The following is a 22,489-nucleotide window of genomic DNA, read 5'->3' on the forward strand; positions in this document are numbered from 1 at the left end:
GTGTCTCTATTTCCTTCAGTTCTGCCCTAATTTTAGTTATTTCTTGCCTTCTGCTAGCTTTTGAATGTGTTTGCTCTTGCTTTTCTAGTTCTTTTAATTGTGATGTTAGGGTGTCAATTTTGGATCTTTCTTGCTTTCTATTGTGGGCATTTAGTGCTATAAATTTCCCTCTACACACTGCTTTGAATGCATCCCAGAGATTCCGGTATGTTGTGTCTTGGTTCTCGTTGGTTTCAAAGAACATCTTTATTTCTGCCTTCATTTCGTTATGTACCCAGTAGTCATTCAGGAGCAGGTTGTTCAGTTTTCATGTAGTTGAGCGGTTTTGAGTGAGATTCTTAATCCTGAGTTCTAGCTTGATTGCACTGTGATCTGAGAGATAGTTTGTTACAATTTCTGTTCTTCTACATTTACTGAGGAGAGCTTTACTTCCAACTACGTGGTCAATTTTGGAATAGGTGTGGTGTGGTGCTGAAAAAAATGTATATTCTGTTGATTTGGGGTGGAGAGTTCTGTAGATGTCTATTAGGTCTGCTTGGTGCAGAGCTGAGTTCAATTCCTGGGTATCCTTGTTGACTTTCTGTCTCGTTGATCTGTCTAATGTTAACAGCGGGGTGTTAAAGTCTCCCATTATTAATGTGTGGGAGTCTAAGTCTCTTTGTAGGTCACTCAGGACTTGCTTTATGAATCTGGGTGCTCCTGTATTGGGTGCATATATATTTAGGATAGTTAGTTCTCCTTGTTGAATTGATCCCTTTACCATTATGTAATGGCCTACTTTGTCTCTTTTGATCTTTGTTGGTTTAAAGTCTGTTTTATCAGAGACTAGGATTGCAACCCCTTTTTGTGTTTTCCATTTGCTTGGTAGATCTCCCTCCATCCTTTTATTTTGAGCCTATGTGTGTCTCTGCACGTGAGATGGGTTTCCTGAATACAGCACACTGATGGGTCTTGACTCTTTATCCAATTTGCCAGTCTGTCTTTTAATTGGAGCATTTAGTCCATTTACATTTAAAGTTAATATTGTTATGTGTGAATTTGATCCTGTCATTATGATGTTAGCTGATTATTTTGCTCGTTAGTTGATGCAGTCTCTTCCTAGTCTCGATGGTCTTTACATTTTGGCATGATTTTGCAGCGGCTGGTACCAGTTGTGCCTTTCCATGTTTAGCGCTTCTTTCAGGAGCTCTTTTAGGGCAGGCCTGGTGGTGACAAAATCTCTCAGCATTTGCTTGTCTGTAAAGGATTTTATTTCTCCTTCACTTATGAAGCTTAGTTTGGCTGGAAATGAAATTCTGGGTTGCAAATTCTTTTCTTTAAGAATGTTGAATATTGGCCCCCACTCTCTTCTGGCTTGTAGGGTTTCTGCCAAGAGATCCGCTGTTAGTCTGATGGGCTTCCCTTTGAGGGTAACCCGACCTTTCTCTCTGGCTGCCCTTAACATTTTTTCCTTCATTTCAACTTTGGTGAATCTGACAATTTTGTGTCTTGGAGTTGCTCTTCTCAAGGAGTATCTTTGTGGCGTTCTCTGTATTTCCTGAATCTGAATGTTGGCCTGCCTTGCTAGATTGGGGAGGTTCTCCTGGATAATATCCTGCAGAGTGTTTTTCAACTTGGTTCCATTCTCCCCGTCACTTTCAGGTACACCAATCAGACGTAGATTTGGTCTTTTCACATAGTCCCATATTTCTTGGAGGCTTTGCTCGTTTCTTTTTATTCTTTTTTCTCTAAACTTCCCTTCTCGCTTCATTTCATTCATTTCATCTTCCATCGCTGATACCCTTTCTTCCATTTGATCGCATCGGCTCCTGAGGCTTCTGCATTCTTCACGTAGTTCTCGAGCCTTGGTTTTCAGCTCCATCAGCTCCTTTAAGCACTTCTCTGTATTGGTTATTCTAGTTATACATTCTTCTAAATTTTTTTCAAAGTTTTCAAGTTCTTTGCCTTTGGTTTGAATATCCTCCCGTAGCTCGGAGTAATTTGATCGTCTGAAGCCTTCTTCTCTCAGCTCGTCAAAGTCATTCTCCGTCCAGCTTTGATCCGTTGCTGGTGAGGAACTGCGTTCCTTTGGAGGAGGAGAGGTGCTCTGCTTTTTAGAGTTTCCAGTTTTTCTGCTCTGTTTCTCCCCATCTTTGTGGCTTTATCTACTTTTGGTCTTTGATGATGGTGATGTACAGATGGGTTTTTCGTGTGGATGTCCTTTCTCTTTGTTAGTTTTCCTTCTAACATACAGGACCCTCAGCTGAAGGTCTGTTGGAGTACCCGGCTGGCCGTGTGAGATGTCAGTCTGCCCCTGCTGGGGGGTGCCTCCCAGTTAGGCTGCTCGGGGGTCAGGGGTCAGGGACCCACTTGAGGAGGCAGTCTGCCCGTTCTCAGATCTCCAGCTGCATCCTGGGAGAACCACTGCTCTCTTCAAAGCTGTCAGACAGGGACATTTAAGTCTGCAGAAGTTACTGCTGTCTTTTTGTCTGTGCCCTGCCCCCAGAGGTGGCGCCTACAGAGGCAGGCAGGCCTCCTTGAGGTGTGGTGGGCTCCACCCAGTTCAAGCTTCCCGGCTGCTTTGTTTACCTAAGCAAGCCTGGACAATGGCGGGCGCCCCTCCCCCAGCCTCGCTGCCGCCTTGCAGTTTGATCTCAGACTGCTGTACTAGCAATCAGCGAGACTCCATGGGCGTAAGACCCTCTGAGCCAGGTGCGGGATACAATCTCCTGGTGCGCTGTTTTTTAAGCCCGTCGGAAAAGCGCAGTATTCGGGTGGGAGTGACCCGATTTTCCAGGTGCCGTCTGTCACCCCTTTCTTTGGCTAGGAAAGGGAACTCCCTGACCCCTTGCGCTTCCCGAGTGAGGCAACGCCTCGCCCTTCTTCGGCTCACGCATGGTGCGCGCACCCACTGACCTGCGCCCACTGTCTGGCACTCCCTAGTGAGATGAACCCGGTACCTCAGATGGAAATGCAGAAATCACCCATCTTCTGCGTTGCTCACGCTGAGAGCTGTAGGATGCCCTTACTCTCTATTCCCCACAACCCCATTTGTCCGCATGCGAGGTGGCACATTCTTGTCTTGGGCTAGAGAAGAGTGACTAAAGTTTTTTCAGAGCTTTCCCTGTACCAACAATAGCCTTGTTGACTACCTTAGAAAGGGGAAAAAAATCAACTTAAAGTTTATTTGCACCTTAAAAGTTAATGATAAAAATGCAAATACAGTAATAAAAACATCCTCACACAATCTATAATTTTAAGTAATTTATTTCAATAGAAATATTTCAGAAAACTGTACTTAAATTCGTTTTAAGTTAGCTTATGCAGACACACTGAAGATCGCACACTCACATTTGCATATTAAAAAGAAACAAAAAGAAAGAGAGGAACCAAGCTGCACATCACTCAAGGAGGTCATAGTGCAATCGAGTGCTTCATCATTAGAGTACCTCAAGTTAATTGGGATAAAGAATAAAAATGGCTTGTGTTTTCAGATATATTATTATTACTGGATACCTGTCCCTACAGATGTTTGATCTCCTTTAGATTATGTTGTGAACCAGTTCCCCACCCCCTCCCCACACACGTTTTTCAGTAGGATGTAAAACAATGAATTTGTCAATAATCAAGGTACAGAAACTCTTGAGAGTCTGCTGACTTATTATCAAGCTGTTTTACCATACCTATTAAGTCAGTAATTATTGGACTATATATGTGAGTAGTTCTAGTAGGTCATATCTTCAGGGGAAACAATATTTGTTATCTGGTATCTAAAGCACAGCTATTATTTATGAAGTTTCTGCTTTTCTATTAAGAAAAAAAAGAGCCCAATCCCAAAACACTGTAATTATGTATTCTTTTAATCCCATCATCACTTCTATAGTACAAATGGCCAGGGTCAAAACTTAAATTTTGCTAATACTCCTCAAGGACCAGTTAACTCTTTCATTTGGCTTGAATGACTACTTGCCTACTCTGGAACATACTAGCCCTTTAAAAAAATGTGAAAAGAACATCTTGATTCAGGTTAACATCCAGTAGCTCCAGGTCTTCCAATAATCTGAGAGAAGCAAAATATTTCCAAGCTTTGCTTTCACTGAAAAAACTAGCTTAATCTCTTAACTTTCCTTTAATTTATATATTAGAGATATTTTTACTTTCTTGCATATTTTCAAGAAAATAATAACTGGCAGGTTAAGTGACTACTTGTTTGTTTTGAGTGTTACTTAAATGTAAAAATAAATGGAAATAAATCTCATTTCTGGCCAAAGGGATTTTCATTGCAAGATTTCAGTACATTTAACAAAACTCAAATATTTCTGGTTGTATCTTATTCTTTTAGGGCTTTTCCAAAAGGCCTTTCAATTAAATGTATGCTCAAAACATCAACAACAAAATAAAAATGAACTTGGCTGAAGAGTGCTCCTCAAATTTGTCTTTAAGAGTGCTTATCTAAAGGTTGACTGGGGTGGGTTTATTTTTAATCTCCTACTCTAAAAGGATAGAAGCAGGGTAGGAGCTTGTTTAAAAAGACTCAAAAACCAAGGAGGACTGCAACAATCACCTACAGAGGTTTCTGTAAAGACTTTGTTAGACTTGGGTTGAGAAAGATTAAGCTGGTGGAGAGAGGGATAGCACACACTCCTGAAATAAGAGGAGCAAGAGGGCACATGATTATTGTCATACTTGATGCCCTGAAATTGCTCTTCAAATAATAAGGCACTGACCAAATTTTCTCCCCACTGTAACTTGAGACATAGGTGTAATCAAATTGCTTTCAATAAGCAAAAGAGTTTTTATGCCTGGATCTCCTTCATTAGAACCCTCCAAATAGGGAAAAAAAATGTCACTTTAGACACAAGCCATTTTTAGGGGAGCCAAATCAAAGGTACTTAAATCATTTTGAAAAGGTTCACATGGAAAGTAATTAATTATCAATGTGATTAAATAGCAATATTTGTATCTCAAAGCTTAGAAAAAACAGAATACCACTTTGGCTGTAAAATCATATATTTACTACGTTTGAAAGAAATAATACAAAAAAGAGAGAGAAAATAAAAGCAAATCCTAAAAGGTCACTAAAGAAGTCAGACCAACCTCATCACTTGCTTTGTATCATCTATTCATGCAACAGCAGTACTATATTCCACCTGGACACGGTTAAACTCATCTTCATTTTCAAAAAGGGATCCAATTATTTCAAAAACCTTTGAAGCAGAGGATTTGCTTTATTAAAGATTATCTTCTGTTAGGCAACACTGGTACCCCTTGTTTGCAGAAGATGATTACGTGGTGGTTTAACCACTGGTTGTAAAGGAATGTGCCTCAAAAAAACAGGAAGGAAATCAATACCAGATCTATTCATTTAAAAAGCCAATGGATGGAACCTATTACTATTGATTTTCAATTAGTATGATGCCCTATAGTTTTGTTTTCAGTAGTAAAGGTATACAGCTTACGATTTAACCTTAAAAAGAAATAAAAGACTTATGCTCAAGTCATTTGGCCAAAAGATCAACAGGCTGCTCTTTGAGGGCCCCAGTTTAAGCTAATAAGGAACGCTAGAGTCTGTAAACATGTTTTCCATTCTTTTTTCCTCCTGTACAAATAGTGCTTCCTAGGCTCCTCATAAATCTTCTGGAAGAGGAATAAAGCCACTTATACAAACTTTGCAGTTATAAACACCCTGACTTTTGATATACAGAAAGAACCAATACCAACACAGTCCACACAGAAGGTAGTGCAATAGTTACATGGCATTTTCCACACAGAAAAAATATTTGAAATTGAAGCACATGCCTAGGGAGAAAAAAATACTGAAACTCAAATTGTTTGGATCCCTTTTTGTAATGTTTACCCAAATAATATTTACATAGTGAAGAAAACAAAATAGGAAGGTGTGTTTGATCAGTTCTTGTTCAATTCTTACTGTCTGGAGGTAAAAATCATATTCTGAAAAACAAGCAGAGCCTGAATAGAGGGGGCACGAGGCCAAAAACAGTGCTCTGGAAGGTCATTCTGTAGTTATTTTCAACAGGCTATATAACATGCCAATCATTATGCTTATCATAAACAGGCTTAAATTTAAATTATAACTGAATTTCTAATGAGTTCTTCTTGGCTAAGGGTGAAACAAATGACCTTAATGCTGATGAACATTTTGAGTTTTTGAGTCACTTATTTACAATTGAGGGCAGGCTTAATAAGAAGATTCATCTTCCCACGAACGAACTACCTATATATTTAATATATTTTGGTAACATATTTTCTTTGAATTATTATCAGGTATTATTTGGTAAATTATAGATAAAAAATTCACCTACACTATTTTAACTCACTTTTCTGTTTTCAATTTGCTTCAAATGCTAACTAATCTTAAAAAGCAATGACTAATTTTCTGAATGAATAAATTTTAAAGACAGAAAAACGACTTCTGCGCTGTTAAGAAATTTAGTCAGTCCGAGGCCACAAGTCTATCTATAAACTATTAACCAAATTTGAACACTATCTTACTCTACGCAAACATCCATTAATGTTTAGAGCTGAAAGTATCAAACACATCTTCCAGCTTAGCTCTCTCCCTTTGGCAAAACTATGTGATGTCAGGCTCTGACTTCCAACTGCGTATTTCCACAGATATGGTTAACCTACAACATTTCTACATTAGCTTATTATGACAAACAAATGAAATAAAAAAAATCCACAGGGTTCTCATTCACAATACTTTTTAAAAAAGCACATACACTGTTAAAAACGCTATTTCTGAAGAGAAATAAACAAATTAAGAAATTTTTAAAAATGCAAAACAAAAGTAAGATGTGCAAGGTCTACGTAGTAATACTGCTGGCTATGTCTTTCTATTACCCAACATGGGTTAAGCTTAGAGCATTAATTGAAAAATCATTCAGCACAGGAAACTTTTGCCCTCTCCAGCCTGTGTCACTAAACCCCAGAAATAATGGTATTTCTGTTATATAAGAAGCATATTTGAACTCTTAACATCTTTTCCAAACAGAAAACTAAATTAAAAAACTTAACACTCAAAAAAAGCTCTTCTTTTTTCCTTTGGATGGATTTTAAGCTAATTATTGTATAAGCAATATTTTCTATTGAAGTTTCATGGACTCAAGGGCAAAATACTTATAATAAAAAAGTATAAAATTCTCTAAGAATACGAATGTGAGAAATTTTATGTGAGGCCCAAAGTAACAGAAGTCTATTAGTAGATATCGGTCACAAAGCATTACCTTACTCTAGGCCACTGCTAAAATTTATTATGTCTCAAGAGTTTATAACACTCGACATATAGCCTTTGTTTGAGTGTCATTTTTCATTAAAATTCTAAGGCATCTCACCTTCAAACTTTTTTTTTTATAATTCAACATTTACTTTAGAAATTAAATGCATCATTGCATAGAAGAGTTCTCATAAAACTGCTTGGTCAACTACTGACAAAATATGGTTTCATGTCAGAGACCTACAGTAAATTTTCAGAGAAATGTTTTGGTATGTTTATGGTAAATCATACAAGAAGTATAAAGTTTAGATACTTAAAATTTCCAGAATCTGATACTTTCACCTTTATCCCTCTTAAAATTATTTTGTATGTCTTATAACAAAATACATACATATACCTCTATGTGTTACCTTTTAAACAAATATGATCCTGAATCTCATATTGAACAAAAAGACAGAAAACGAATAATAAAAAAAAACTCTGGCATTATGCACATTAAACACTGTAAAAGAAAATATCCTGACAAAATATCAATCTGTCTTGATGATAAAAACCACCTATGACTGGGAGAAGGGAAAATCCAATTAACTTGGAAAAAGATCTAATTATTGTAAAATCTCAGAAAAGTTTAGGTTGGGATTATAGTTCTTTACTTAAGCAGATCTGTGGTCCGACAATGAATTCATATAGAAAGCTAAACTTTAACCCTAGTTAGAAACAACCATGTTTTCTGGAACCTATTTAAAAAAAAGTGTCTGGCAAATGAACACTCAGCCTTTGTACCTCCTGCAGGAAATAATGCTCCCCTTACAGTACTACATTTCAGAAGTTTAGTGTTTAAAAAATTCTCCCCTCATCCAAAACAAAACAAACACCCCCACCCAATCCCAAACAAACCCAAGAACTCACATGACTAACATTTCTCATTCCTACACTCTTGCTGTGAGAAAGCCAGTGAGGTTGCAGACTACTAGAGGGAGAACAAACCTTGCAGGTGGGCTGCTGGTACAATCCCTGCTAAGTCTCTTCACCTCGGTTCAAAACCAGCTCCTGATGGAATCCACAAGAATATGTTTTTCCTTTTTAAAGCATATCTAAAAAAGGCAATTCCCCCCTCTAAAATTATTACAAAGTTAAAAGAAATGCAAATTAGCTACGACCTATTCCAAGCACAGCACCGCCAGAAGATTCACACACACTATTTGGTGTTTCATGTTGGTTTTCCTTTCATTCTTTTAAGGCAGTGGTTTCCACAGGTCAGTTCTGAGATAAGAAGCATGGTTCATGGCAGTTTGTTTTGCAACTCCAATTTGTTCTCTGGGAATATCTCAATTCATTCCCTGAAATTAGTGCTTTTTTGGTTCAGAACTCCAAAGACTGAGACAGAGCCTCTGGGCTCTTCCTGGCACAGGATGGTTTATAGCTGGCGCTCTTTTATCAGGTCCTCATGCTCACATAGAAGCAACAGTTCACCTCTCTTTTTTTCTCAGGCTTCTACTCAAAAGTCATCAAGTTTGTAGGAACCTAAAAAATATAAGCATTAAAAACTGAGTTTAAAAGTTGTTTTTCAAAGGAGTATTTCTTATCTTTCCTTGTTATTTAGGCAAGCCCAAATCTTTCTACTTAAGTATCTTTTAAAAGGAACTTGATATAAGGAGCTTCAATAGTTTACGAATAATTAACATGCTAGAATATGTTTGAGAGAAAATCACCAAAATGAGTTAATACTCTTTCTAGTAAAATGACATCTATACAGGAGAAGGGGCAGAGACAGTATCTTTCTTGTCTAACACAGGGGGCTCAGTAGACGTTTACTGAATGAATAAATGAGAGCAAGAGTAATAAGTATGACTCTGGTAGGGTGAGATTCCAGATACACTTGTTTGCCATTATTTATTTTCTCATTATATATTACAAAAATTCCTAGGTGCACATTTTTAAAATCAGCAAAAATAATTTTATAACAAACATTACTAAGAATTTATTTGTAAAATCATGATGAAAATAAGTACAGAAAAACAAAATTCCTTCTTAGAGTTTCACTATGTTAAAACAAATCCTCAAAACCAGTTTTCCAAAGTTGTACTGGGAGAGGTATTCATATGTCAGTGGTCTTTTCTGTCCTTAAGACAGTTTAACAGCTCTCAAAGTTTAGCAACCTCTCTCTGAAACCTATTATATGCAAAAACATGAATATCTTACAAGTGTCAGCTTCTGAATAAAAAAATTATGTTGGACAATGTAATCATAACTGAATTACAAATCAAATACAACACAAATGCTCAAGTGCTTAAAGTATAAATTTTCAGGTCTCATTATAAGATACTCATATTTGGCCGGGTACAGTGGCTCACGCCTGTAATCCCAGCACTTTGGGAGGCTGAGGCAGGCAGATCACCTGAGGTCAGGAGTTTAAGACCAGCCTGGCCAACATTGTGAAACTCCATCTCTACTGAAAATACAAAAATTAGCTGGGCCTGTGGCGGGAGCCTGTAATCCCAGCTACTCAGGAGGCTGAAGCAGGAGAATGGCTTGAACCTGGGAGGCAGAGGTTGCAGTGAGCCAAGATCGCACCATTGCACTGTCCAGGCTGGGCAACAAGAGTGAAACCCTGCCTCAAAAAAAAAAAAAAAAAAAAAAAAAGAAACTCGTATTTAAGAAACTCGTATTTAAGTAAAGTATAAGTTTCATTTCTTTTTAAGTTGCCTGAATGTGGTTTAAGGTATTTGCATTTGAGTCAGAGTTTTCTATTCACAGGTTCTACTTATAAATTTGCCACTATTCTAATTCTTGCAAGTATAGAAACAAATATTTATACACATCTGGTTGACTTGTTCCACAGAAATACTCACTAATACAGTAAAAGAAATTGAACCTTTAAGCTGGTATATGTATATATTGTCTAGATTCATCTTGGAATCTGAGATTAGAAAAAAAGTCTTAATACCCTAAATTACATTTAAAGAAAATGTATAGCAACGAAGTGAATCCTGAAAGGCTTAGTCTAGACAAAGCCTGATCTATTTCTTTCATTCTGCCCCAGACACTAACCTGACAAGGAAAAAAATAATTTTCGCTCTATGACATTTCATGTCCTTTATGGAGGTTGCTAAAAATGGTACTAAATACTGCTATTAGTGTTTCATATATACTTGAAACAATAAAAATTATGAGAGAACAAAGCCCACTCCAACAATATTTTAAAAAAATGCCCTCGGTATTGGGACAAGATGGCCAACTAGACACAGCCAGGAAGAGCTTCTCCCACCAAGAGAGATCTGAGTATCTAGTAGACCAGCATACTCCAAGCCTATCTTCTGAGAGGATGCACTGAGAGAAAATCACCAATTTTCTGAGAGTGGGTGGAGAGATGATGCAGATCCAGGGTTGAAGAGTGAAGAAGCTAGGAACCCTGCTCAGGGTTGTGGAGTGCTGGGACTCATTCCTGGCCCTGAACAGCTCCTAAGGAAGGGGTGAGTAAAGTAACTATGGAATGGCCCACTCTCACCACACCGCTGGGATCCTAGTGGCAGGAGATCCCATAGTCCTCCTGGATATTTGAGTTGCCAGGGGATACTGCCTGGAGAGCTGGCAGAGACAGAGCTCAGGTCTACATGGAGCCCAGGGGGTATGGCGTGGGGAAAGCTGCAAGGGAACACGGCCATAGGCACCACCCACCAAGGTTCTTCATACTCCTCTAGGTGGCTCTGACCTTTGTTAACTGCCATATTTGGAGAGAGCAGGGCTGTGTTTCCCACGGGACTAGGGTGAGTCTGAGCTGCATGTCCCATTGTCTGCTGGCCCCTTCCAAGGTCCCTGTCTGGCCACTCCCATGGGAGCAGGCACACAGTGTAGCTTCCACTATTCTGTTGGAATGCTTTTGCGGGCGACTGTCACCATAGTGCTTTTACCAGTGGCCCCCACCATCCTGCCAGAACACTTTCAACAGTGACCCCTGAGGAAGTGCTTTTACCAGTAGCCCCTGATGGAGAGGTTTTGCCAGCAGCCTGGGAGCACCTTGGTCCACCCAGTGCAGCTGGTGGTCGACCTCAAGAAGCCAGAGGAAAAAGCCAGGGGCCTAGTCCCAGCCCCTTGGGAGTTACAGCACACAGCCCAGGAGTGCCAAGCTGAACCTTGGCTCTCTGAAGACATCCAGAAAGGAAGCCAACTGACTATACCCAACTTATACCACAGTCAAACCCTGAAGGGAAATCAAAAACATAAAAACAAAAAGCACCATCCAAAAGTCAGCAACTTCAAAGGATAAAGGAACATCAGCCCTCACAGATGAGAAAGAACCAATGCAAGAACGCTAGTAACTCTAAAAACCACAGTGTCTTCTTACCTCCAGACAACTACAATAGGTTCCCAGCAATGGTTCTTAACCAGACTGAAATGACTGAAATGACAGACTTCGGATTTAGAATCTGAATAGCAAGGAAGCTCAGTGAGATACAGGAGAAAGTGAAACCCAGTTTAAGGAAAACAGTAAAACAATCCAAGAGTTGAAAGATAACACAGCCATTTTAAGAAAGAACCAAACTGAACCTCTGGAATTTAAAAATTCACTCTAGGAATTTCTTTCTTTTTTCTTTTTTTTTTTTGAGATGGAGTCTTGCTCTGTTGCCCAGGCTGGAGTGCGGTGGTATGATCTTGGCTCATTGCAACCTCCGCCTCCCAGGTTCAAGTGATTCTCCTGCCTCAGCCTCCCTAGTGGCTGGGACTACAGGTGTGCACCAACATGCCCGGCTAATTTTTCTATTTGTAGCAGAGACGGGGTTTCACCATGTTGGCCAGGCTGGTCCCGAACTCCTGACCTCAAGTGATCTGCCTGCCTCGGCCTCCCAAAGTGCTGGGATTACAGGTGAGAGCCACCACTCCCAGCCTAGGAATTTCATAATGCAATTGGAAGCATTAACAACTGAATAGACCAAACCAAGGAAAGAATCTCAGAACTCGAAGAGCACTCCTTCAAACTAGCGGAGACAAACATTAAAGAAAAAAATTTTAAAAATGAGCAAAACCTTTGATAAATATGGGATTATGTAAAGAGACTAAACCTATGACTCACTGGTGTTACTGCAAGAAAATGAGACAGAGTAAGCAACTTGGAAAACATATTTGAGGATACAGTCCACAAAAATTATCCCAATCTTGCTACAGAAGTTGATGTGCAAACTCAAGAAATTCAGACTCCCCACAAGATACTAAACAAGATGACCATCCCCAAGACACTTAATCATCACATTCTCCAAGGTCAATGCAAAAGAAAAAAATCTTAAATGGAGCTTGAGAAATGGGGCAGTAAAGGGAACCTCATCAGGCTCTACAGTGGACCTTTCAGTAGAAACCTTACAAGCCAGAAGAGGCTGGGGGCCTATTTTTAGCATCCTTAAAGAAAAGAAATTCCAACTAAGAATTTTGTGTCCCACCAAACTAAGCTTCATAAGTGAAGGAAACAGAAAATCCTTTTCAGACAAGCAAAGACTAAGGAATTCACTATCATCAGACTTGCCTTACAAGAGGTCCTTTAAGGAGTGCTACATGTGGAAATGAAAGAAAAATAACTGTTACCACAAAAACACACTTAAGTATATAGTCCACTGACACTATAAAGCAACTATACAATGAAGTCTACATAACAAGCAGCTAACAACATGATGACAGGATTAAATCCTCACACGTCAATAGTAACCTTGAATGCAAACAGGCTAAAAAGGCAAAGTGGCAAGCTGGACAAAGAAGCAAGACCCAACTGTCTGCTGTCTTCAAGAGAACCATCTCACATGTAACAACATGCTAGGCGCAAAGTAAAGGTATGGAGAAAGATTTATCAAGCAAATGGAAAACAAAAAAGAACAAAGGTTGCTAGTCTTATATGAGACACAACAGACTATAAACTAACAATGGTCAAAAAGGACAAAGAAGGGCATTACATAATGATGAAGGGTTCAATTCATCCAGAAGACTTAACTATCCTAAAGATACATGCACCCAACATTGGAGCATCTAGATTCAGAAAACAAGTTCTTAGAGACCTACAAAGAGACTCAGATAACTACATAATGGAAGACTTCAACACCCCACTGATAGTGTCAGGCAGACCACTGAGGCAGAAAACTAACAAAAATGTTCTGGACTTAAACTCAACATTTGACAAACCAGACCCAACAGACAACTACAGAATACTTCATTCAACAACACAAGAATATACATTCTTTTCATTGGCACAAGGCACATTCTCTAAGATCAACCACATGCTTGGCCATAAAGCAAGTGCCAACATATTCAAAAAAATCGAAATTATACCAACCATACCCTCAGACTACAGTACAATAAAACTAGAAATCAATACCAAGAATGTTTCTCAAAACCACACAATTATATGGAACTTAAACAACTTTCTTCCAAATGACTTTTGGGTAAAGAATGAAATTATGACAGAAATCGAAAAACGATTTAAAACTAAGGAAAACAGAGACACAACATACCAGACTCAATACCTATGTCAAGAAGTTAGAAAGAGCTCAAATTAACAACATAACATCATACCTGGAGGAACTAGAAAAACAAAAGGAAACCAACCCCAAAGCTAGCAGAAAAAAAGAAATAACCAAAATCAGAGAAGTGAATGAAATTGAGATGTGAAAATGCATACAAAAAAGCAATGAACCAAAAGTTGTTTCTTTGAAAGAAAAAACAAGATCGATAGACTGGTAGCTAGATTAACAAATAAAACAAGAGAAAAGATCCAAATAATCACAATCAGAAATTACAAAGGTGACATACAACTGACTCCACAGAAATACAAAAAATCCTCAGAGACTAACACTTATATGCACACAAACTAGAAAACCTAAAAGAAATGGATAAATTCCTGGAAACACAACCTCTGAAGATTGAATGAGGAAGAAACTGAATCCCTAAAAAGACCAATAATGAGTTCCAAAACTGAATCAGTAATAAACAACCTACCAACCCAAAAAAACTTTGGAATAGATGAATTTCACAGTTGAATTCTACCATATGTATGAAAAAGAGCTAGTACCAATCCTACTGAAAATATTCCGAAAAATCGAGAAAGAAAAGACTCCTCCCTAACTCATTCCATGAAGCCAACATCATTCTGATACCAAAAACTAGCAGAGACACAATGAAAAAAACAGAACTATAGGTCAATATACCTGATGAACACAGACACAAAAATTCTCAACAAAATATTAGCAAACTGAATCCAGCAGCATATCAGAAAGTTAATTCACCACAATCAAGTAGACTTTATTCCTGAGATGCAAGGTTGGTTCACCAGATGCAAATCAATAAATGTGATTCACTACATAAACAAAATTTAAAACACAAAACCATATGATCATCTCAAAAGATGCAAAAAAGGCCTTTGATAAAATTCAACATCCTTTCATGTTAAAAGCCCTCAACAAATTAGGCACTGAAAGAACATATCTCAAAATAGTAAGAGTCATCTATGGCACACCCACAGCAACATCATTCTAAATGGGCAAAAGTTGGAAGTATTCCCTTACAGAACTGGAACAGGGCAAGGGTGCCCACTCTAACCACTCCTATTCAACATAGTACTTACTGGAGGTCCCAGCCAGAGCAATCAGACAAGAGAAAGAAATAAAAGGCATTCAAATAGAAGGAGGAAGTCAAACCATTTCTCTTCACACTATATGATGTTATATCTAGAAAACCCCATAGTCTCTGACCCAAAGCTCCTAGATCTGATAAACAACTTCAGCAAAGTCTCAGGATACAAAATCAATGTACAAAAATCAACAGCATTTCTATACACCAATAACATTCAAACTGAGAGCCAAATCAAGAACACAATTCCATTTACAATAGCCACAAAAAGAAAAAAATACCTAGGGATACAGCTAATCAAGGAGGTAAAAGATCTCTACTATGAGAATTACAAGCCGGGCACGGTGGCTCACACCTGTAATCCCAGCACTTTGGGAGGTGGAGGCGAGTGGATCACGAGGTCAGGAGATCGAGACCATCCTGGCTAACACAGTGAAACCCCGTCTCTACAAAAAATACAAAAAATTAGCTGGGCGTGGTGGCATGTGCCTGTACTCCCAGCTACTTGGGAGACTGAGGCAGGAGAATCGCTTGAAGCCGGGAGGTGGAGGTTGCAACGAGCCAAGATTGTGCCACTGCACTCCAGCCTGGAGACAGAGCAAGACTCTGTCTCCAAAAAAAAAAAAAAAAAAAGTTAAAAAAGAAAAAGAGAATTACACAAATTGCTCAAAGTAATCAGAGATGACACAAACAAATGGAAAAGCATTCCACGCTCATGGATTGGAAGAATCAATACTGTTAAATGTCCATATTGTCCAAGGCAATCTACAGATTCAATGCTATTCTTAACAAACTACCAATGACATTCTTCAAAGAATTAGAAAAAAACATTCTAAAATTCATATGGAACAACAACAACAACAAAAGCCCAAATAGCTAAAGCAATTCTAAGTAAAAAGAACAAAGCTGGAGACATCACACTACCCGACTTCAAACTATACTATAAGACTACAGTAACCAAAAAATAGCATGGTACTGGTACAAAAACAGATACCAATAGAACAGGATAGAATCAATGGAACAGTATAGAGAGCCCAGAAATAATGCCTCATACCTACTACCATCTGATCTTTGACAAAGCTGACAAAAACAAGCAATGGGGAAAAGACTCCCTGTTCAATATGCTGCTAGGATAACTGGATAGCCATATACAGAAGATTAAAACTGGACCCCTTCCTTACACTGTATACAAAAATCAACTCAAGATGGATTAAAGACTTAAATGAAAAACCTAAAACTATAAAAACCCTGAAAGATAACCTAGGATATACTATTCTGGACACAGGCCCTGGCAAAGACTTCATGATGAAGACTCCAAAAGCAGTTGCAACAAAAACAAAAACTGACAAACAGGACCTAATTAGAGAGCTTCTGCATAGCAAAAGAAATTATCAGCAGAATAAACTGACATTCCTAGAGAATGGGAGAAAATATTTTCAAACTATGTATCTGAAAAAGGTCTAATATCTAGAATCTATAAGGAACTTCAATTTACAGGCAAAAAACAACCCCATTAAAAAGTGGGCAAAGGACATGAACAGACACTTCTCAAGAGAAGAAATACACATGGCCAACAAGCATTTGAAAAATGGCCAATATCACTAATTGCCAGAGAAATGCAAATCAAAACTGCAATGAGATACCACCTCACACCAGTCAGAATGGCTAAGTCAAAAAATAACAGATGTTGGCAAGGTTGCAGAGAAAAGCGAATGCTTATACACTTGGTAGGAATGTAAGTTCAGCCACCGTGGAAAGCAGCTTGGAGATTTCTCAAAGATCTTAAAACAGACCTACCATTCAACCCAGCAATCCCATTACTGAGCATATACCCAAAGAAAAATAAATTGTTCTACCAAAAAGACACATGTATGTTCATCCCAGCAGTATACACTATAGCAAAGACATGGAATCAACCTAGCTGCCCATCAACAGTGGATTGGATAAAGAAAATGTGGTACATATATGCTATGGAATATTACACAGTGATTTTTAAAAAACAGTGAAATTATGTCCTTGGCAGCAACATGAATGCAGCTGGAGACCATTAAGTGAATTAATCCAGGAATAGAAAACCAAATACTGCATGTTCTCACTTGTAAGTGGGAGGTAAACATTGAATACACCTAGACACAAAGATGGGAACAATCGACACTGAGCATTACCAGAGTGGGGAGGGTGGGAGAGGGGTGACGGTTGAAAAACCAGTGGGTACTCTGCTCACTACCTGGGTGACAGGATCATTTACACACCAAACCTCAGTGACACACAATATACCCATATAACAAACCTGCACAAGTACCCTCTGAACTCAAAAGTCAAAAAACAAACAAAAAGAATGGACTTAAAGGATGAAGAAAGTTTGATTCCACCATTTTTTACTTGTGTGACCCGTGTAGGTCATTTTGTATTACGGAGCCTTAGTTTCAATTATCAAGAAAGGGTAATAACTTACATCCTGATATGACAGGGTGAAAAATACTTCTGTAAGCTTTCTAAGCTTATATAGTGCATCATATTCAATATTACCTACTGATAATAGTAACTATAGACTTCTGCATTATCAATATGCTAAGTCAATGATTTTCAAGTATATTTAACAAACAACTGGTTCTACAAAAAGTCTATATAAATTTCTATAAATGCAGCTATGTTTTTTATGTCTGCTCTACCAATCTGTGGTTCAACTCTAACTGTGCAACAGGGTTTGGGGAAAACAACACAATGGATTCCTGCTCTTCTGCAGCTGAAAGCCTTTCAATTAGACCATTTTTGTTTCAGTAAAATAAAAGCAAACAAAATTCAAATGGTTTTTTGTTTCACTACCACCACAGAAACCCACATCAAATTGCCAATAGATCAAATAAAGATGAATTCGAATAATTTTTATTAATTTAATATGCCATCCAATTTTTACCCTTTAGAGAACTATACTCTGACTACTATACTAGCTACCTTTCTGTGCTTTGAACTCACCTTAAGCTTGTTCCAGCTTCAGGCTCCCTGCACTTGCTCTTCCCTTAAACAGCACTCTGCTCTCCTCTTCTTATAGCTCGTTCCTTCTTGTGGTTCTTGTCAATACCACCCGCTCAGGGAGATCTTTGCTGCCCACCCTTATGTTATCAAAAGTTGTTTGTACTCCCACTGCTCTACATCACATACTTCTATTGTTTTCTTTATATAGTTCTGACTGTTTGAAATTTTGTTACTTGTTTGCATGATTATTGTCTAGCTCCTCACTAAGATGTAGACCTTCATGTCTTATTAACTGTAATCAACAAGAATAAAAACACCACCATTCTCCTAGTTAATTCAGAACTAGTCTGTTTACTTCTCTTGGAACTCTTTTACATATGTTTCCAAATTATGGACCATTCTGAGAATTAGGAGAAATGCTTACCTGTTGTTTGTTACTTTGGCAGGCTGCACTCAAATGCTTAAACCATAACATTGCATTCATTCTATTGCCAGCTTGAAACTTGTACGAATTTCCTAAAATTATCCAAAATAAGGGGGAAATATTAAAAATGTAAGGACAATGACACATAATAATTCTGCCAGATAATAATGAGCAAATTAAACATGACTAGAGTTTTCAGTTTTAGAATTCTATTCAACACCTCCATTTTATTGTATTTCCTATTTTTATCGTATTTCCAATGCAATAAAGAGTTCTCGATGCAACACATTTACATGCTATCATATATTCAGAAAGTCACTTTTGCTGCTTATGAATTAGAAGAAATAATTTTGTCTCCTTAAATATTCTTTAGAATAAAATACACCTACATAAAATAACTGTGTGGCATCTCCAGATCTGTGTGGATAAGACTGCAGAATATTGGTTCTGAATACTTACTACTTAGATGATCTAAATATTAGATTTTTTTTTTTTTGAGATGGAGTCTCACTCTGTCGCCCAGGCTGGAGTGCAGTGGCGCGATCTCAGCTCATTGCAACCTCTGCCTCCCAGCTTTATGAGATTCTCGTGCCTTGGCCTCCCAAGAAGCTGGGATTACAGGTGTGCACCACCATGCCCAGCTAAGTTTTTTGTATTTTTAGTAGAGATGGGGTTTCACCATGTTGGCCAGGCTGGTCTCGAACTCCTGACCTCAAGTGATGTGCCTGCCTTGGCCTCCCAAAGTGCTGGGATTGCAGGCGTCAGCCCCAACACCTGGCCTAAATATTAGTACATGTTAATGTTGTTTTAACATGCCAAAATGCTTCAACATGTTTAATACTTAAACACTAGCTATTTAGTATAATTAAGGATTAGTCATATAACATTGATAGACTATGCTTTTAGTCCTTAGTTACAAGATATCTGTCAATGTTATTACAGATTTCTGGTTCTGTTGAGGGCTGTTGGGGAAAGTCTAGGAGGCAACTTTCTCTCTTTTAAGAAATTAGAAATTCATTTGTGCTGTGTGTATTTTGTAGTTTCTATATTGACTTTAATTCAAGACTGACATATAATGAGGATATTTTAAATGGTTATATGTATTAAGGTGAGAAAACAATAAATTGAGAAAAGAAAGGATCCATGTACTATAGGCTGCTCTAAATTAAGCTTTATTTCCTTTTTTCATTGACCTAAGTTCTTTTTATTTCACAATTTGTGCTGAATTCTATTCTTTCCTTAATAACTGCATTCAATGGCTCAAGAGCCTAACTATATTTAAGCATTATTCAGCTTTTCCTTAAGAGTCTAACACTCAAAATAACTTTTTCACTTTCCGAAGTAATTGTTTCTTCACCAAATGTTTAGTCAAGTAACATTGTTACACTTGCTGAACTCAGACACAGACATTAGGTCAATGTGAAAAGAAGCCATATCTACAATTAAGCTGGTCACAGCTACAATTTACATACTCACCCCTCCCCCGCAAAAAACCATTAGTATAGATAGACTTCATAAAATTTTGGCTACCTGAAGTAGTTCTATTAGGCATGCTAAGAGAAACTGAAGAAAACAATCTGTTAACTAAATCCAATGAAAATGCTCTCATCTTAAAATGTAATTTCATGAATTATGCCTTTGATATGGGAAGGAGGCTGGGGCTTTGAATTCAAAATTTTGAGTAGGCTTCTATACACCAACAGCGACCAAACAGAGAATCAAATCAAGAATTCAACGCCTTTTATAATAGCTGCAAAACAAAACAAAACAAAAAAACCACTTAGGAATATACCTAACAAAGGAGTAGAAAGATCTCTACAAGGAAACTACAAAACACTGCTGAAAAAAATCACTGATGACACAAATAAATGGAAACACATCCCATGCTCAAGGATGGGTAGAATCAATATTGGGAAAATGACTATACTGCCAAAAGCAATCTACAAATTCAATGCAATCGCCCTCAAAATACCACTATCATTCTTAACAAAATTAGAAAAAACAATTCTAAAATTCATATACAATCAAACAAGAGCCCACCACAGCCGAAGCAAGACTAAGCGAAAAGAACAAATCTGGAGGCATCACACTACCTGATTTCAAACTATGCCATAAGGCCACAGTCACCAAAACAGCATGGTACTGGTATGAAAATAGGCACATAGACCAATGGAACAGAATAGAGAACTCTGAAATAAACCCAAATACTTAACAGCCAACTGATCTTCAACAAAGCAAACAAAAACATAAAGTGGGGAAAGGACACCCTTTTTAACTAATGGTGCTGGGATAACTGGCTAGCCCCATGTAGGAGAATGAAACTGGATCCTCATCTCTCACCTTATACAAAAATCAATTCAAGATGAATTAAGGACTTAAATCTAAGATCTGAAACTACAAAAATTCTAGAAGACAACATTGGAAAACCCTTCTAGACATTGGCTTAGGCAAGGATTTCATGACCAAGAACCCAAAAGCAAATGCAATAAAAACAAAGATAAATAGTTGGGACCTAAATAGTTGGGACCTAATTAAACTAAAGAGCGTTTGCACAGCAAAAGCAACAGTCAGCAGAGTAAACAGACAGCCCACAGAGTGGGAGAAAATCTTCACAATCTATACATCTGACAAAGGACTAACATCCAGAATCTACAATGAACTCAAAACGAATCAGTAAGAAAAAAACCAATCCCACCAAAAAGTGGGCTAAGGACATGAATAGACAATTCTCAAAAGAAGATATACAAATGGCCAACAAACAAATGAAAAAATGCTCCGTATCACTAATGATCAGGGAAATGCAAATCAAAACTACCTTACTCCTGCAAGAATGGCCATAATAAAAAAAATAAAAAAACAGTAGATGTTGGCATGGATGTGGTAAACATGCAACACTTTTACACTGCTGGTGGGAATGTAAACTGGTACAGCCACTATGGACTACAGTGTGGAGATTCCTTGAGGAACTAAAAGTAGAACTACCATTTGATCCAGCAATCCCACTACTGGGTATCTACCCAGAGGAAAAGTCATTATATGAAAAAGATACTTGCATGTGCATGTTCACAGCAGCACAATTCACAATTGCAAAATCGTGGAACCAACCCAAATGCCCATCAATCAACGAGTGGATAAAGAAACTGTGGTATATATATGTGACAGAATACTACGCAGCCATAAAAAGGAATGAATTAACAGCATTTGCAGTGACCTGGATAAGATTGGAGACTATTATTCTAAGTGAAGTAACTGAGGAATGAAAAACCAAACATCATATGTTCTCACTGATACGTGGGAGCTAAGCTATGAGGATGCAAAAGCATAAGAATGATACAATGGACTTGGGGGACTTGGGGAGAAAAGTGAGAAGGGGGATGAGGGATAAAAGACTACAAATAGAGTGCAGTGTATGCTGCTCAGGTGATGGGTGCACCAAAATCTCACAAATCACCACTAAACAACTTACTCATGTAACCAGATACTACCTGTACCCCAACAACTTATGGAAAAAAAATGTTGAGTAGGGTGTATTTATTCTGTAAATCAATCTACTTAATCTAAAAAGAAAACATTTTGGTATTATTATTTTTTCCTGCCTCCAACATATTTGCCTACTTGTTTACTTAAAACACTGAAACATCATAAAAGTGGGATATCTGTTGATACAAAATAGTATCTGAATAAACAGAGGTCAAAATATAGTTGTGAAGTCAATAAAAGGTAACATAGTATTCCAGTTGTGAACTGCTGAAAGTCTCTTTCTGGTACTTGTCAACAGCTAGCAGTTGTTATGATGGAAGAAAAGCAACCACTTGGGGATATTTTCTGATGAGCCTTGAGGTATCCACTACAGTCACAGGTAGAGTAAGAATATATGATGTGATTCTACATGGCCCATCCTCCAATTTCTCATATCTACTTTATAAACTCCAATGGTCAACAGCCAGTTATTTTATTCATAAGTGTCTCTCTATATACTGTATGTAAAATATTATAATTAACTTGGAAAGTGATCTGAGCCAAATACATTCAGAAAGTCACTGTTTTGCTGCTTATGGACTAAAAGAAATAATTTTGTTCTTAAATATTCTTTAGAATAAAATACATCTAAATAAATACAATAATTGTGTGGCATCTCTAGATCTGTGTGGATAAGACTGCAGAATATTGGTTCTGAATAATTTAATTAAAAGTGATAGAATAAATATTTAAAGGAAAACTCTGCCACTTTCAGAACTTAAGAATAACAATCCATTTCAAGGTATTGA

General features: G+C 37.8%; 1 protein-coding gene across 3 annotated transcripts in view; it reads right to left on the bottom strand.

Moving 5' to 3' along the window:
• Window positions 1-4,971: 4,971 nt before the first annotated feature.
• Window positions 4,972-22,489, bottom strand: part of RALGPS2 (Ral GEF with PH domain and SH3 binding motif 2) — a 193,656-nt gene continuing 176,138 nt past the window's right edge. For all 3 annotated transcript variants that reach the window (XM_002809758.6, XM_002809757.6, XM_063716877.1), the window contains 2 exons: window positions 18,222-18,313; window positions 4,972-8,740 (listed from right to left, as the gene is read on the bottom strand). In XM_002809758.6, coding sequence (XP_002809804.1) covers window positions 8,711-8,740; window positions 18,222-18,313 — 122 coding nt within the window. In that variant the 3' untranslated portion in view covers window positions 4,972-8,710. The remainder of the gene's footprint in view (window positions 8,741-18,221; window positions 18,314-22,489) is intronic.

Source organism: Pongo abelii, chromosome 1 (assembly GCF_028885655.2).
Source record: "Pongo abelii isolate AG06213 chromosome 1, NHGRI_mPonAbe1-v2.0_pri, whole genome shotgun sequence".
In the NCBI taxonomy this organism is placed as follows: Eukaryota; Metazoa; Chordata; class Mammalia; order Primates; family Hominidae; genus Pongo; species Pongo abelii.